General features: G+C 39.5%; 1 protein-coding gene across 1 annotated transcript; it reads right to left on the bottom strand.

The window, feature by feature from the left end:
- Positions 1-375: 375 nt before the first annotated feature.
- DYNLRB2 (dynein light chain roadblock-type 2) lies at positions 376-14046 on the bottom strand (the record flags this gene model as incomplete). Its single annotated transcript, XM_082319845.1, has 5 exons — positions 376-419; positions 2354-2521; positions 6278-6353; positions 13060-13127; positions 14013-14046. The coding sequence occupies 5 exons, from the start codon at positions 14044-14046 to the stop codon at positions 376-378; spliced, it is 390 nt and encodes a 129-aa protein (XP_082175971.1).
- Between the last annotated feature and the right edge of the window lie 3059 nt (positions 14047-17105).

Here is a 17105-nt window from a genome sequence, read left to right as displayed (position 1 = left end):
TATGTATACACATGCTCTACAACTTCCCATGAGGTACGATTTCTCCTCCAACGTAATCTTAGAAGCGTAAAGAGAACGACTTAATTGCAAGAATAACTTCAACATCCATTAAAGAGAGTTTTAAGCATTTTGCTTTATTATTGCTCTTCCGAGTATCGAGATGAACATACAATATTTTGATATAGGCATTATGATTTGCTCAAACACAAATCGATACAGCTACAACTGAGAACTTTAAATTGGCAACATTTCAGTCATGACAGTTACACTTTATGTGAAATTACTTAGTGCTATGTTTGATATTAAATATCAACAAGTAATATTAGTTTAACAAGTAGAACTACATCACTGTCTAAAAATATTGCCATAGTAGGACTACTCGCATGGGTTCTGAATAACGATCAGGAGATACTCCTTATCTGCAAAAGGATATACAAATGTTTAGTTAAAATATTTTATCTTATTTCCTGATAAATACTCTTTATTCATCTCTTCCTCTCCAACTTTTTATTTGTTATAAAACATAAGCAAAAGCAGTGGCATTTATACAAAAAACACTTAGAAAATGTAAGCACTGTACAAAAATCTGAGATTACAGATAAAAAAAATCTGTGTCATAAAGCTTAACTATACCATATTAAAGCTATTTTAGTAAGCAGTAGATTTGCTTTCAAGAAGCTGTAAAGATATTTAAACAAGATGAAAAAAGTCACAAGATAAGCACCTGGGAGCTAGCACTTGTTATAATAAAAAACTTTTGACATCTGCAGCCTCTTCTGCAGGTGCAGAGAACTTCTTTCAGTTCACTAACTAGTTTATTCAAAATTGAGAACACCATTTAGACATGAAAAAAGCAGAAAAGATGTGAATAGACTTCTACTATGAATAAATTGTAAGCATGCCAGACTTCGCCTACTAATTCTAAAAGCCCAGGGAAGTTTTGGAAACAATTCCATTGGATAGCTATTTTACATTATCTATTTTAAATGAAACATTTTGTGAAAGTATCCAGTGAATTTAGTAGGGGCATATCTGCTTTGGAGAGTTAAGGAGGTGCACTCCTGCGCTATCACTTTCATCCAAAAGCAACTTAAATAAATCACAGGTGGTTCATTTGCCACCTTCTGTTATAGTAAAATACAATCGAGCCTCTGAACAACTAATCTCCCTGTTAGCAAAAAAGCTTCACATTTTATACCAGTTATTTTCAGGTCAACATGCTTTAATGATTACTGGTCAAAAAGTCACCTCTAAAAAATAAGTGACGGGCAAACGCAAAATAAGAATCAAGTGCATCAGTTTAAATCAATGAGCAAAAAACACAACTTAAAAAATGCATTAGGTGTATACTCCAAAATAGAAACTAAACTAAAATTTTAATTTATCAGCTGATGACTAATGTTAACACTTAATGACAGTGCCAGATCTCTTTCACACATACTGGTTTCACAGCAGCATTATAAAGAATTCCAGCGAGGCGAGGTAACGCGTACCTAGCGCAGTACCTCTGCTTTACGTTTGCTATGAAATGGGCATCGGAGGACTACCCCAGGGAAGGCTGTCCATCACCGCGAGCTCAGAGCCAACCTCCTCCCCAGCGGCTGCGCTGAGGAGCTCCCTGGAGCTCCCTCTCTGTTCTGCGTGCCTTCGTGGGATATTTCTGTCAAAACCCTGCATGCCATTAGTCTCTCAATTAGCTAGCACACACATGAGGAGCTCAGCCCCAACCAATCACTTCCACTTTGCCTGATTCACCTTGTACTGGTAATTGACCACAGCTTCACCACAGCTTATCTGGCCTTGTTATCTATTTTAGGGACACACCTACCAAATTAACATATATTTGTATTTAACATGAGTGAGAAACAGGTTGCTATATTCCCCTGGTTGTTTCAAGGAAAATAATTATACTGCAGTTACTATGTTGGTGATAATACTGCACATTTGTGACACAAATCCCACCATGATAACATATGAAGTAAAAAATATTTTTTAGAAAAAAGATTTTTTGCATCTTTTTGGAACTAAAATGGATTTGCTGCCTTTAACACTACATATATACACACACACACTATTTGATATATGTATTTATTTGTCCAGTTTTCCTTTGTGAAAACCCACAGAAACCAGATCATTACTCAGATTTAGACTTGTTTGGTTGTCTCCAAGCTTGAATACTATAAACTCTGTACATTAAAATCCCAACACATCTGATTACATCGGGAATATATATGATTATATTTTCATATACTTATTTTCAAAATGCATTTTCTACGGTAGCCTTATTTGTGAAGAATTAAAAGAAACTTAAAACAACATACAATTCTATTTGTTAGTTTAATAGAAATATTACCTGGAGCTACCATAATTTCGTGTTTCTTTGATCTGATCCTAAGAAAGGTAAGGTCATTCTGAGGATCAATATCTCTCACTGTGCTCCTGGCTTTCATGGTGAGCTGATGAAGAAGACCTGCATACTGGACTGTTGTAGAGTTATCCAGAGTTGTTCTTATTGGAATTCCTGCAAACAAATAATTTTGTAATAATCATTCAGTTAAGTTGCATATTCTTCATACACAGCAGATCATAAGAGAAAAAACAATGATTTCATAATTTTTTCTGTGTTGTAGCAGAAAGGAGTTATGTTGATTTCAGGTATCTACATGCTTTCTAAAGTATGATTTATATTAATCAGTGGCAATTAAACATTGAGTTGTCTTATGAAGCTTATGAAAGAGCCTAATTGCTGTTAAAGGCTCTTCAATACCTATCAAATTCCATTCTGTAGTACTTACCCAGTTATGGTGCTTCATCAGTTTAAACACTGCCACCGAGTTTGCAAGAATCTAACCCAGACTTTAACTGTAGCACTTGGCATGTGCAGTAATAGAAGTGACACACTCCCAGTGAAATACCAAGAGCAATCAAAGGGCAGAAGTGGCACGTTTGCATACGGCAAGCAAAACCACTCTTGGAACAATCCCTTCCAATTAGCGGCGAAATAGTGACAATTGGTAGTACACAGTGTATTGATCCCAACGATTAAAACTAGGACCACGTAAGTCAAGATCAATTTTTGATGATTTAATGAATCATTGTTTATCAATGATTTGTCAAATCATGCATTTTATATTAATAGGCTACCAGGTGAAACTAAAAACAGGGTTCACAGTAATCCTGCAAGTATAAAACTGTTTGGCTTTAATAAGCTTGTTTCACTAATTAAAGATTTATTTGACCTACTAACAAAGACAATAGATTACAAGCTGGCAAGGCAATTTTCTTTTTGTGTACATTTGTATTGCGTCTTCCAGATGGACAGGATAGGAATACAAAAATAGAGTAATGTGACTTAAGTTGAAGAGTTTGATTATGTAAGAAGAATTAACATGCAAAAATACTGAATGCCAGGTAAAGAATTAGAGGCACAGGAGTAAAAGAAATAATAGAATCACCTCAGATATTAGACTATTCAATAATTTTCCTAAGAAAGTGTTATTTGAATCACTTGAAATCTGTGTCGTCACTTGAGAAATAATTCTGCATTAGTTGGATGTGTAGTGGAGGGAAGTGTACAGAATGACCCGGTACATCCTTTGTGTCTAATGTTTGTTACACAGCGATTGGAACTGGTGTTTTAATGCAAAGAAACAGGTGTTCCTAAGCACTGCATTAGCATGAGAATATCTACATAATCACAGCATTAAATAGTAAGTCACTTAAAAGCAGCAATGAATTAGTGTCAAGTTTATATGACCTTGTATCTAAATGATTGCTTCAACAAATACAGCACTTTTAATGAAAATGGTAAATGTTAAATGATCCTCCAAGGTCTAATAATAACATGAAAATGAGTTGACACTAGTGACATCCTTAGATTAAAGCTGAGCTATGCTTACTTTAGGACAAATTCTCTTTGCCTTTGCCACCCAAATTAGAAAAAGGCAAATAAATCCTTCATTAGAAATGCTGTAGTGTGATCCTTCTCAACTGTGAAGGATAACAAGTTTATGAGATTTTCCAAATAAACAGTGTACACTTAGAATAGTGTTTTAATGAACAAATCAACTTTGAGCATTAAAATAAATGACAGGCAATGTTTTTATTGGGAATCTTTAATTTGCTATTTCACCTGCATACTATTACACCTAAGTGTACCTACACTATCACAAAAATCTTAGTAAAAGACAACTGTTTGTGTTAGTGGAGAACAGAGAGTTCTTTTTAGGGAACCTGAACAGCCTGAGAAGCCTCACTACAGCACCACTGGTTCCAGTATTTTTACTGTGATTAATTTAAGTTGTACACTTGTTTTAAATGTTGCAGGATAGAGAGAAATTAAATTTAATTTTCTACAGAAAGATTTGAAATAATTAGAGTGACCATTGCTAATTATCGATATTTGGAGATGTTACAAAGACTTGCAACTACACATCTATTTGAGGTTTAGTTTGTGGAATCTAACTTTTTGGTACCTTGAATACATCCTCACGGAGTACAGACTCACTTGCATTCACATCTGGCATCTGGTGTCAAAACATTTCTAAACGATAAATTAAAACCAAAATTCCTGCACTAGTCTCGTCTGTCAGCTTCAGTCTAGCCACATATTTTACGGGTGTGTGAGGATGAAGAAGTTTGAACAGGACATGGGGGGACTTTATACCTTGCTGTGAATAGTCTAACGTGCAAAAAAGGGAAGTGGAACGTCCTTCCTCCTTTGCAAATCAAAATTGAGACAGAAGGAACCCCCCCAAAAACCTTTTAAAAAGCATGCTATTGTTCTAACTCTGCACAGCTATATCTGAGCTTTCCCTCAATACCGTAGAACTACCAGAGGTAAAGATGGGCTGCAGTAGTACACCCGAGTGGGAAAGCATACTTGACCAATATTGTGCCAAGAAGTCAACTGTTTCAAGTAACAGAACATAAGAAAACTGGGTTATTTTTCTATTAGATTACATTGGTGTTTTTGCCTTGAGAAATGTGTTAGTCTGGAAGCTCAAAAAGGATCATTTGTGTTATCTAAGTGCTTGATTCTGTTCACTTCTCATTTGCAGCTTAGTCTAAGTGCTCATTGGATCAAGTCACATTCTATTTACTGAAACAGAATACAGAAATGGCTGAAACGGTACTTGTTCTGCAGAAACCAGACTGCATTTCAGCTTAGTGAACAGCCATATCTAGACATGAGCACGTGCAGGCACAAAGCAGCTTTTCAGTTTCTATTTGCCAGGCTATGCACTTCTCTCTTGACCTGCATCATCTATTCTGTGAACAAAGGCACATTTTACTTAACACGTTGAGGCACACGAATTAAATTGTCCACATTTTCTAAAGACCAAGTAACATTCAGGCTTCCTTCTTAGTATTCTTGCCTCCTGTTGCTAAACCGTTGCTAGTGCAATAGATTTTTTAGGGGATTGTAAAGGTGAAGGAGGTCAACTAAATTATGGGCAAGGTAAATGGAGTGAGCTGTCTTTTTTGTAAAGGAATGATTAAAACAGATTAACCTGAGAAGCCTAGCTTCTGAAAACTGATTTCTGTGACCAGTTTCACTTTTGGCTTGCAATCTTCAGGATCACAGCCAAAGCTGGCCTGACATGAAACTGGCTCTGCCTCCTATGACAAGACACTGTAACACAATTTAAGGAACTTGTGAATATTTAGCAGGGCCAAGGAGTGGCTCCCACAGTAGAAGACCAACTTTGTTTAGTAGATACGTTTCTCCTGATGTTTTTGTTCTATCATAACTTCTCAGAGGAAGAGGGGAGAGTGAAGTGCTAGTGAATTTTCTTGCATGTATGATGAATTTTGGACTAAAAAATGCCTGCAAAAGCAACAGCTCAGTGCCACGTGTTCTCCCTTTCTGTAACCTACCAAGAGATGTTCATGATCTGGTTCTGAAAAATAAAGTATAGTTTAGTTAAACAAGGGGGATAAGTAACAACATGGAACTCCTTAAGTTAAATGAAGATCATGGTACTTCCAGTTACTTCTTCAGAGAAGACTTATGTCAAGGCTCTGCTTTCCATTTTTCTGCTTTCCATTAACTTGAATGAAAAACAACATCATATGGAGAGCTTCAAGAAATGGCCACAAACCAAACGTATATGTCTTAAGATGAAATGCGCATTCTTGAAAGTCATGACACCTTCATAAAGCATTGCAAGCGGATTGCGTTAACAGCTCATAAGCGGCAATTTCGTGCTTAAGAGTTACTAGGCTCATTGCCGCTACCAAGCTTGTTACTTGGAGAAAGCAGAGGACGTTTTACCTTCGGCGTTTATAACAATGGTTGCGATCACCCCTTTGTGGGCTTGGATCCTCTTTAGGGTTTCCTCCACTTCGGCCTGCGAGGAGAGAGGAGACCACAGCACCCCCGCAGCCACCGCAGCTCCGCCCGACGGCGAGCGCGGGCCCCTGTGAGGAGGCCGCGGGGTCGCCGTGCCCGAAGGCAGCCGCGGGGCTCTGCCCTCTGCCCGCCCCCGGTCCCCGGCCGCTCCCCGGCCCCGGCGGCCGCCCCCTTCCCCCTCGGGTCGCCGGGCGGGAGCAGCGCCATTACCATGGCCTGGCTGCCGCCGCGCCGTCGTTGCTATGGAGCGGCGGAAGTGACGGCGGGGAGCGGCAGCGCGGGCCGAGCGCGGCCCTGAGGGGACGGGGACGGTGCCCGGGACGGTGCCGCCTCGCTGCGGGCTGCGCCCAGTGACCCGGGGCCAGCAGCTGCGGGGGAGGCCCGAGGAACTGGGCCCCGCGGCTCACACCCGCGGGGCAGCCAGCAGAGACCCCCTGAGAGGGCTGAGGACAAGGGCACCTGCAGCGAGGGCCCGGGCCCGGGCTTAGATGGAGCCCGGAGGACGTGAGGGGAGGCCCCAGGTGGGGCCAGTCATGGGCCGTGAGGGCTTATTAGTGCTTCCAAGGGGCCTGCGGCCCTTAGTGTGACTTCTGCTTTGGATGGGCTTGTGGCTAAGCTCTGTTGGCAGACTCTGGCTGGTAGGTGAGGTGAAATGAACTTAAGTTACCTTAATTGTTCTAATAGAAGGGGAATTTTTGTTAGTTTATTTTCAAGCTGAGGCTGATACTGACCAAATTCCAAAGATACCAGTTTAGCTACTGTTATTAGAAACAAGTATTTTTCTTTTCTCTTTGTAGATGCGTTGCCTTGTCTGCTCTCTGTTTTTCCACAAGTGTTATATACTGTGTGGGTGTGAAGAGCTTGTTTTTCACTAGTAGAAGCTTTCCAGTCTAGCCGTGCTATGATCATTGTGTATAGATAGGTAAATCATCTTCATAAGAAATGTCATGTGCTGCCATAGCTTACTACCCTTTTCAAAGTGGCGTAGGCCACTTTCACAATGCTGTAGTGTAAATAAGTTACCCACGTGCTTCTGTTCTCCTTTACCAAAATAGCAGGGGAACAGACTTCATGCGCAAGCCCTTTGAAGAGCCATCTTCCTCTATGCACACAATAAATAGTACTGATATATTCAAAAGACTCTTAGATGCCTTTTTAAGGGGAGGGGGCTAGTCTCACTGAGTCTTCTGTCTTGTTTATGAGGCTTCCTGGGGTCTTGCCATGAGAGTGACTTTTAGCTGCTCTGCTCTAAAGAGTTGGCAAGTTTGCAAAGTTTGGTGTTTTGGGAAGCAAACAGCCCCTCCTTCTTTTTAAACAGAGAGGCCTTAAGAACAAATTAACAAAGTAGTTATTAGTCTGTAGCTCTTTAAGGTCGGAATTGTATTTGAAACTTGCAACAGTATATCAGCACATAATTTAGTGCAGTTTATGGCCCTATATTGGAGAGAAAATAACTTCAGTTGTGTGGGATTGCCCTATCTATTGCAACAATATTATTTTAGGCATTTATTAAGTTTCAGACTGGCAGAGGCGAACATAAATCAGAAGTGTTGAAGTTGCTGTGTATTCAGATAAGCGTATAACTCAATTGAAAGTCTGGCTTATGAGAGAAGGGAGACATTATCAGGAATACCAGTATATTTATTTCAAAAGCCACTATTTTAGGAGTTAACCCAGCATCTTATGGCATGCTACAGAAGGCAATCAAGAACACTATGCCTGTAGCAGATGCTGGTCTATATGAGTGACTGCATCAGCTGTGTGAATTGTTTCACCTGTGAACAGTTTAGCCAGCAGTGAAATTTGCATTGATACACCTGTGCAGTTTTGTTGCAGTAAGAACTATGGTGTTCTCAATTTTTGGAAATGAGGTATCCTTACAGATATTTTTTCTTTTTTTTGAGCAATTGGAAGCACTGGTGCGTGGTTATTGAATCTGACTGGAACATCTGCTGGGCAATTTTGTTTTAATACACTCAGTAGATGCTCTTAAAAGAAAACTTATGGATTATACAATATAAACCTGGTCATACTGTTGGTGTTGGTCACAGGAGTGATCCTTGCTATTACAGTCCGATTAAAGTCAGCACGCTGTAGGATAACAGACTGTAAGGAATAGTGGTAATCCTACCTCCAGTAACTGGACTGGTAATTCCAGGGATTTAGAAAAATGAAAAGGAGGAGTTTTTTCACTTACTTTGCTGCCCTGTTGCTACTTTCTACTTTTTGAGGCTTCTTTCAAGACCACTGTTTTCCCTCATGGATGTAAGATGCCTATGTGTCTTTTTAAAACCAATAAAAATATCAGCTCAGCTTTGCAAAAAAAAAATACTGAACTGGAGCCAAAATGACAGCTAGCATGATGCAGGATTATTCTTGGAAGCATTATTTATGCTCAGCATGAAAGACTGAAACATGCAGACTTTTACAGACACTCAGATAGGCTTTGTCTCAGACTTGGACACATAACAACAAATGAAAATATTTTCTTGGTTACTTGAAATTTAACTGAGGATTCAGATTCCAAGCAACATAATTATTCTTTTGATATACAGTAGTGAAAGCACTGTTAGGAACAGAGTGATACTGTTTGAGAACCAGAAACTCCTCATAGTCTAGGACTGGAATCTTGCAAATGCTTATCTGTGTGAATAAGTTTAAATATTTGCTGGTAAAAGTAGCAAGTGAGAAGCTTAAACTTCAGGTGCTTGCACTTTTAGTCTGGTGTTTGAACTAATTTCTGCATTTATAGTTAAGATTGAGGGAGAAAAAAATCAACTGAAAGATGGAAAATACTTAAAACTATTCTAATTTTTTTTTTTCAAGCTATGACAGAAGATGTAATTCTCCACGTGGAAACTAAGAAGAGGATTTCACTGGTAAGTACATGAGAATTTCATTCCTTCCTTGCTGCTTGAACCTGGAGACCCAGGAAGAGGTAGGGAGGGAGTGAAGCACACTGAGGGACTTGAGCTACGCTGAAGTGCTGTAAACAATCTTGATTTGCTGCCAGCCATTATGAAATAGCATAAATCAATTAAATTGAGGAAGAACTTTGCTTTTTATAACCAGTAATCTTGATTACAGGTAACATAAAGGTCTGTTGGCTATTACGATAGCTCCCTTGCCCATGCTGTAGGGTATCTCCAGAAGTTTTCAGTTCTGTTGGCCTATAAAGTGGAATGAACTCAGGCATGATCAATAGTGATGCTGCTGATGACCATACAGTTGGTTCTTTCACAGTTTTTTTCCTCTATGCTCTTATTTCTAGCCACATAGTCTCCAAGGAAATTTGGTAGAAGCAGATAATGTGGCATAGTAGCTGAAAGCTTAGAGTCCATTCTTAGCACACAGCCCTTACAAATTTCTAAAATAAATGACTGATGATTTGGTATTACATGATTACTTTGACACAATGCTGAGAGAAAGAGAAATACAAATTGTGTTCAGGTGTACAAAAGTTTGAATTTTTAATGCAGATGTGTCACTACAAATCATGCTGATCAGTTGCACGTCAACGAATGAATGGGAGCTGCAGTTAGGATTTATTGCCCCCAAACTCTGTGGACCAGTCACACTGTGAATATTCTCAATTAATTCTTGGTCTTTCAGTCTCTGAGCAACTGGCTCAGAGTTTCATAGAAATAATAAAAGGATTAAACTTTGCTCCTGAAGCCTTCTGGGGATAGCAAAAGTGTTATTTTGTGGCAGTAGCAGAGTTAAGTTATGGGGGAGAGTGTGCCAAGCTGAAAGTAGTCAAAGTGAGGTTTGGGTGTCTTGTGGATGGAAAAAGTAATCAGTAGGACTCTAGGGCTGTACCTGTCCATCTCCCCCTCTTTTAATAGTTCTGCAGTGAGCAATCAGTTGTCAGCACCTCCTTTGATGTGTGAAATATGATAAAATACATACTCTTTGTTATTCAGTTAAAAACATCTTCCCTTCCCCTGATTGAAATTTGGCTTTGGTTTTATTAAGAGACTTCCTTTAAAAAGGTGATGATTAAGGAAAACAGAGTAAAGTTAGTCATCCTTGCAAGGTTATGAACAAAACTGGAGGGAAGGTCCTGCCTTTCTCCACCTGAAAAAGGTCTTGTAGCAAGCATGTGATTTAGAGCGGATGAGATCAAGATCTTTCCCAATCTGACTGTCAATAAAGTTTCACTTGTTCTAGTCTTTCGTTACCCCTATGAATCCAAATATCATAAGCTGAGAAAGTATTTAAGAAAAACTGTGTGCCATGTAGGCACGTATGAAACATTTTAAGTTACTCTGTAGATAAATGTTAGGACGAAAATTTGCTCAAAATGTTTTTGGTTTTTTTTTTTTTTGTGTAAAGATTTTTTTTCACAATTTTTGAGAGCAGTTTCCCAGGTTTTTTGCCCATTGTGTGAGGAATTTCTAGCTCAAGTCCTCTAGATGGTGCTACAGCTACAGCACATTGAAGTGAACTCACTTAGGTTCTGTGTCTTGCTTGTTAAAATGCCTCTTGACTTAAGTCACGTATCGTACGGAAGGATTAATGACTTCAGCTATGATACTATTTACAGGTTTATGCAAGGAGGAATCAGCATAGGTGGATTACCTATCCTCAGCTAAGTAAGAGTAGAATTTTTTTTTATAGTTACAGAAGTCTTGCAGGAGCTGTTGGCGTGGTCGAATTACCCCCTCATCTCTTGAAACCATACCTAGAGTGCTGACGAGGGCAGAGGTGGCCAACTGTAGCCTGTGGTGCTGATTAAGTGACAGCAATAAGCCTCTTAAAACTCCCAGCAGATGTTGCTGCTTTTGTATGCTAATGGGAACTTCACAAACCATTTTCTCTTCCTTCTGAGAGCAGATGTAAGTACATGAAAATCACTTCCTTATATCAAGAGCAAATTGATAATAACTTTGGTTCAGTTGTAAGGCAGAAGCTGTAGAGGCATTTTATTTAGTAATTGCAGAAAGCTCATGCAGAACTTCATCAAAATTAATTTTTTTATATTCTGCTAACTTCTCTTGTATTGAAGCAGTTAAGCAAAATCTGAATTGTGAGTGCATTTCTACCTGGGCTTTTAAACCATCCATTCAGAGGCTTTCAGACTGGCATGTGAATCTGCTCTAGTACATTTGCCTTATCGCCTCTAAGGTAGCCACTCCCCTGCTACCCTGGTTATTTCAGTGGGTAAAGTTTAGTCAGAACAGGCACGTCAGCTTATCAGTGCTATTCCTGAGCTTTTGGTGACCTAATAAGATGCTTTGCGTGGTCTGCTGTGAATATACAGTAAAAAGAGTTGTGCATAGCAGAGGAGGATGCTCTGCCATATATGCTAATGTTCCACAGTCCTGCCTTGATAGGAAATACCCACTGAAGCAGTAAGAGTTTAGAGAATGACTACTGATGGCTGAATCATATTGAGGTTAGTACTGTTGCTGACAGTGAGGGCTGTGTTTGTGATTAACTTGCATGGAAACACTGGGCTTCAGAAGTGTGAAAACAGAGGGGCATAATCTGTGGAGGGGACCAACTAGCCAGTTTTTGTTATAACTGAGCCTTATGTTTAGCTCAAGGCTATAGAATGTCCTTTGTAAGAATAAGAAAGAGCTTGCCCATCTTTGTAAGACATCTGTCTGTAAAAGATGTTTTCGGACAATAATAAAGGAGTAGCCTGAGCCATGGAACTGCATTTTAAAACTTTTCACTTTGATAATTGCATCCTTTCTGATGTAAGTTGACACCTTGCATTTTAGATTCTTTGTGAGGCTGGACAAAATTTGGGCAGCATTTTCCAAATAAATAATTTAAGGTGCTTTTTGTACTTCTGTTTTATGAGATCTTCACTTACACTGTTAAAACATCTATAATATTCTTCATAGAGTAGAGAGTTTAGTCACTGGCCAGATTTCATTTTGGGTAGCAGCAGTCTGTCTAAAGGTCAGAATCACTGCAATAGTGATTCTGAGGTGACTAGTGACAGCAGCTAAAGTTCAGTATTTTTACTTCCTGTCTTAGATGTCTGTTTAGTGTTATTTGCCCTCTTTAAAGTACAGCCATCCTTCACCCCAGAAGATAAGGGAATGACGGTAGCATCTGTAAAGTTTCCATATGTGTTTTTCATATTGCTGAGGCATTTCGGTTTGCAAGAACTGAAGGCAAAACTGCCAACTTCTGTGTCCTGTTCTGGGTACTAAGTGAGCATATGCACATTCAAAAGTTCAACAAAGATAACCAGAAACTAGATGGTTCCCTGCCAACCACCAGTTAAAGTTAAAATGCCTACTTTAATACCTTGCACATCCGCAGTGTAGTGGCTGACCTTGGGACACAGCAGGCTGTAGGTGTTAGTAAAAGGTGGGGTTGGGGCTCTTAAACAAGAACAGCCTCTTTCCCACTCCGTGGTGTTCAAATGTGAGATACAGTATTAGACTGTCCTGGCTGGCTGTAGTTGCCGTCTTGGGAGAAAGAATGGATACAGCTGGGCTTCTGTCAATTTGTGTCTTTATATATTATCATCAAAAGCCTGGACTATAACTGCCAGTGGATAGGAAACTGGTAGAGAATTGGGGTGAAATTTATTATTGACATTTTTTTGGACAAGAAGAGGGCTATATTTCCCATTATTTGAGTATTCTGGGTGATCTTTGATGAAAGTCCCAGTTAAACTACTGTCTAAAAATGCAGCCTGTAGTTTGATGATGCAATATTCTCATTTATTATTTCTTTACCTCAGTTTGGTCCAGAAGTAAGAGTTCCAAAATATCATAAGGAGTCAGTGTTTGTAAACCAAAGAAATCTGAAACCATAACAACAATTGTACACACATAAGTAGATATCGTGAGATTTCTCCGTCACTAATGATACCAGCTCATTTACTAGGGTAAGACTGCTTGGAGCAATCTTGCTATTAGGAGTTTCTCCTAAAGGTTTTTTTAAAATAAAAGAAAGCTTGCAAAGTTAATCGAGAGAGTTAACTGGGACCATTGTGCATAGAACAATAATGAGGAAAGTAGTTAGAACTGAGTATGAGGCAGATTAAATTAAATATGAGGCAGATGAAGTTTTAATTTGCATTTGCAGTTATTCTGGAAAAATCAGAATTCCTGGTTTTAAAGAAAAGCAAACGCATTTGTAGAATATATTTTACATCACCAATCTGTTTGGAAAGCATCTGTGTTTATAGATGACACTGACTCTTTCACTAAACGCTGCCCCTTGTGCGTGGCAGAATGCTGTGACCAGTAACTCCTAGACTGGATTACCTGAAAGCTAAGAGAAGGGGAGCTCTTGGAAGAGAGACTTGTTCTGAGATTCACATCCATTACTTGTCTGACGGAACTCAAGTTGCTGTAAAATTTCTGTCCACTGTGAAAACTGTGGGGTTTTTGTAGTTGTTATAATAATCGGAATTAGTGCAGCTAGAGATTTGTTCTTTTGGTATTGGTGTTAATCTTGTATTGTTTTTAACCCTTCTTTGTGGGCATCTCAAGATTGTATATCTGGGTCCAAAACCAGAAATAAATTTGGTAGTAAACCAGAAAGCTTTTGGAGGTGGTATGTGGCCGTTGTAAAACTTTTTGGATGGAGTAAGGATTTGCACTAGATTGAGTTGTTTTATAACCCAGCATTGCGGCCTCGCTGGTTGCATTCTTCCTGTGTGTGTCACTGTAACTTAGCGAACCTTTAAATGCTTCAGTCACCTTCTTTAGCTTCATGTCAGCTAACCAGCAAAATGCATTATTCAAGTTCAATCTTTCTACAGCTAGAAAGCTTAGAAAAAAGCCGACAGAATGGTGGTTCTAAAGGTACACTGAAGTGGCGTCAGAGCAGCATCCTGTGACAAATTTCTGTAGTGCTCTTGGAACTGGCAGGCTCTCAAGTAAATGTAAATGCATGACTTTGACATCATTAGAGCGGAACCAGAAGCCACAGTGAAATACTGTCCACTGTCTTTCATGTGGTGGAAATGTTTCTGTGAGGTTGTACACGTAAATTAAAAAATAGCCATTGGCCCATGGTTTCCAAGTAACCAACATATAAGCATGGGTATCTGCTCTCTAAACACAACTTGCGTTACGCCATCAATCATGATTCGTGGGATTCTGTGTTCTCTTTCAAGTGGACACTTCAGTGCATCGTCAATAGAAGTGGTCTGTGATGTGAGAGCAGGAGCTGCTGCCAAGTGCCACATGTTGAAGGCACTTTTCAGTCTAATCCATCTCCTTTCCCCCTCCTTTGTCTATCTTATTAACGTTTTTTCAAAATAGAATACCCCTTTTCTTGAATGTAAGTTTTCACAACAGCTTATGGAGTAGGGGGATTTATTTTGCTTCTTTTGTGAAGATCTCATCTCATTTAGAAATTGGCCTTTCAGAAGGTGCCAGTTATGAGAGTGCCTGAAGAGACCACAGGCAGAGATAGTATATCCCAATATCCCCTTGTGCTCAGGGGAAAAAGTGAAATGGGAAACTGCAGCATCAGAAGGTGATGACGTCCTTCCTTTTATCCTAACAGTCTAGTATCTTTCCTGGATTTTATGCAATATCCAGGTTCAACTCCTCTCCATATTTAGGCAGGTTTCCCTTCCCATCTTCTATGCAGTCATCTTAAACCTGTGTTGCTCCCTATGTTTGGTGTGGCTTTTTCCCAGTCTCTCCTTTTGTTGCTGTTTTGCTTTGACCCATTCAATATTTAAGTTTTTTTTTTTTTTAGAAAAGTTTTCTCATCTCATCCACTGAAATTGCACATAAATGAAAATTCAAAACTGTTGCCAGCTTCTTTACATACAGCAGCTATTATAAGAAAATAAGTTCAGTAGCAATTCAGCGTTAACTGTTATCACAATTTGTAAGTGACGGTGCAGAGTGCTGGTATTTACAGGTTTTCAGGCTGTGATTCTCTTGATCAAAGAAACGATCTCTGCTGTGGTATGAGTCTGTTGGTTGACAGCATTTGTCATAGTGTCTTCTTCCTCCTCTCTGACAAGTGAATGTGAGCCTTTTCAGCTTGCGCAGCCCAAGGTTTTATGCTCGATAAACTCTGCTTGGAGACTGTCATGTCAATATAATAAACAGCTTTGGTTCTAGACTTAAAATCCGTTTTAAAAAATGCCAGTGATGGTTGCCAAACAAATGTTAAAGGGACACCTGAGAGGATCTTTCTTTCACATCCAAATTCCAATAAAATTTTATTTCTGATGCCAGACTAAGCTCACTGGACATAAGTGAAGTTTTGGTTTCAGCATGCTCACTGTGCAGGTAGCATGCAATTCAGGCAAGTAGAATGTAGCCGTTAGTCACCACTAGCACAGCTTTTAAAAAATAGATTTTTTTTTTTTTTTTTTTTTTTAAAAAGGGTATAGTTTTGTTCTGAAGTATCAGATGGATATAATTTTCTTTAGAAACTTGGCTTTTAACTCTTCAGGCTGGCAAGCTGCTATTCTAATGTTTGTTCTGATTTGTTCCGATGTCTTAACTCGGGAAACTTTTTTTTTTTTTTTTTTCCTGTTGTCAGTCTTATGATGGTTCAACTGAGCTGACTTTGGTGCCTGTAATTATGAGTGGGTGGGAGACGGGAGTTAGCTTCAAGGGCTGCCAGGACAGTGCTAGAATACAGTCTCAGAGACTGATCCTGGGATGTGCTTAGCTGGCTGCCCAGAGTGCCAGCTGAAATCTGTGTAGCTCAAGTAATTTAAAAAGTTTAATGCTGTACATTGAGCGAGGGTCATCTTGTGAGGTTTTTCCTCCCTCTGGTTATGGCGATGCAGCAATCATTGTCCGTGACAGAGTATTACTGAGAAGTGTGACAGTGGCAAGTCCCTAACTGCTGAGTGGTGGCATTGATGCATTAGGGATGATGTTTCAATAGCACTTACTGGCCAAGCAAGATTGACATAGCGTGGAGCCATGAGCAGGTAAGCCTAAATTCCATGCCTGAAGAAGGTAAGCAAGCAGGGGAGGTTGTAGTTTGGCCCCCGGGTGCTGGCTGTCAGGTGCCAGCAGTCAGTCAGTTCCTTGTCGTGGTCCCTTTGTGTGCACATACATGCACTCTGCCTTCCTGATCAAAGTTTGTTTCCCTCTTGTGTAAGCGCTTTAATGTGGCATTAGAAAGGCAACCTTTTAGGATGCTTGCTACTTCATGAATGACACACTTGATTGATGTTCATCTTTGATCAAAAGCACCTTTTCGTTTGGATTTTATCAGTCAGTTGTGCCACAGTGATGTAGCTCTATTTCTGGCCTAGTTCTGTGCTAGAATGAACACTGCATCAAGGCATAAATATCTTAACAACTTTAACCACATGCTAGGTCTTCTAGAAAGCATACTTAAGAACTAAAGCTGTAAACTATTCATAAATGTCTAGTTAGTTGACCAGTCTTTGGTAAAGATAAGAGCTGTGAAGCAAGCCTGGACTTTTCTGTGCAGCCTTTCAAATCCCAGCTGAGACTGAATAGTCTTTAACAAAAAGTCAACCAAGGCTACAGGTTGAAGCCCATCTCGTACAGATCCTCCACTGCTCCATCATTTGGAACTTCAAAATCTCTTAGGAAAACCTGTAATAATTGACTTGGCAGATTATTAAGTACAACTGCTGCCACTTGTAGGGCTTTTTCCTGCTCAAATTTTAGAGAACAGCATTTCTTTGGAGCTACCCAGCATACTTCTACCTTGAAACAAATTTCGAGCTTTCTTTGGGGTTTGATGCTGTACTGAGCAAAGGAGGATAGCTGTCTGAGGCCATCAAGCATATAGTTCTCTTCCCATTCAAATCAAC

This window comes from Platalea leucorodia, assembly GCF_965183815.1.
Source record: "Platalea leucorodia genome assembly, chromosome: 8".
Classification (NCBI taxonomy): Eukaryota; Metazoa; Chordata; class Aves; order Pelecaniformes; family Threskiornithidae; genus Platalea; species Platalea leucorodia.
The sequence above is the reverse complement of the archived record's forward strand: the minus strand, read 5'-3'. Positions and strand labels throughout refer to the sequence as shown.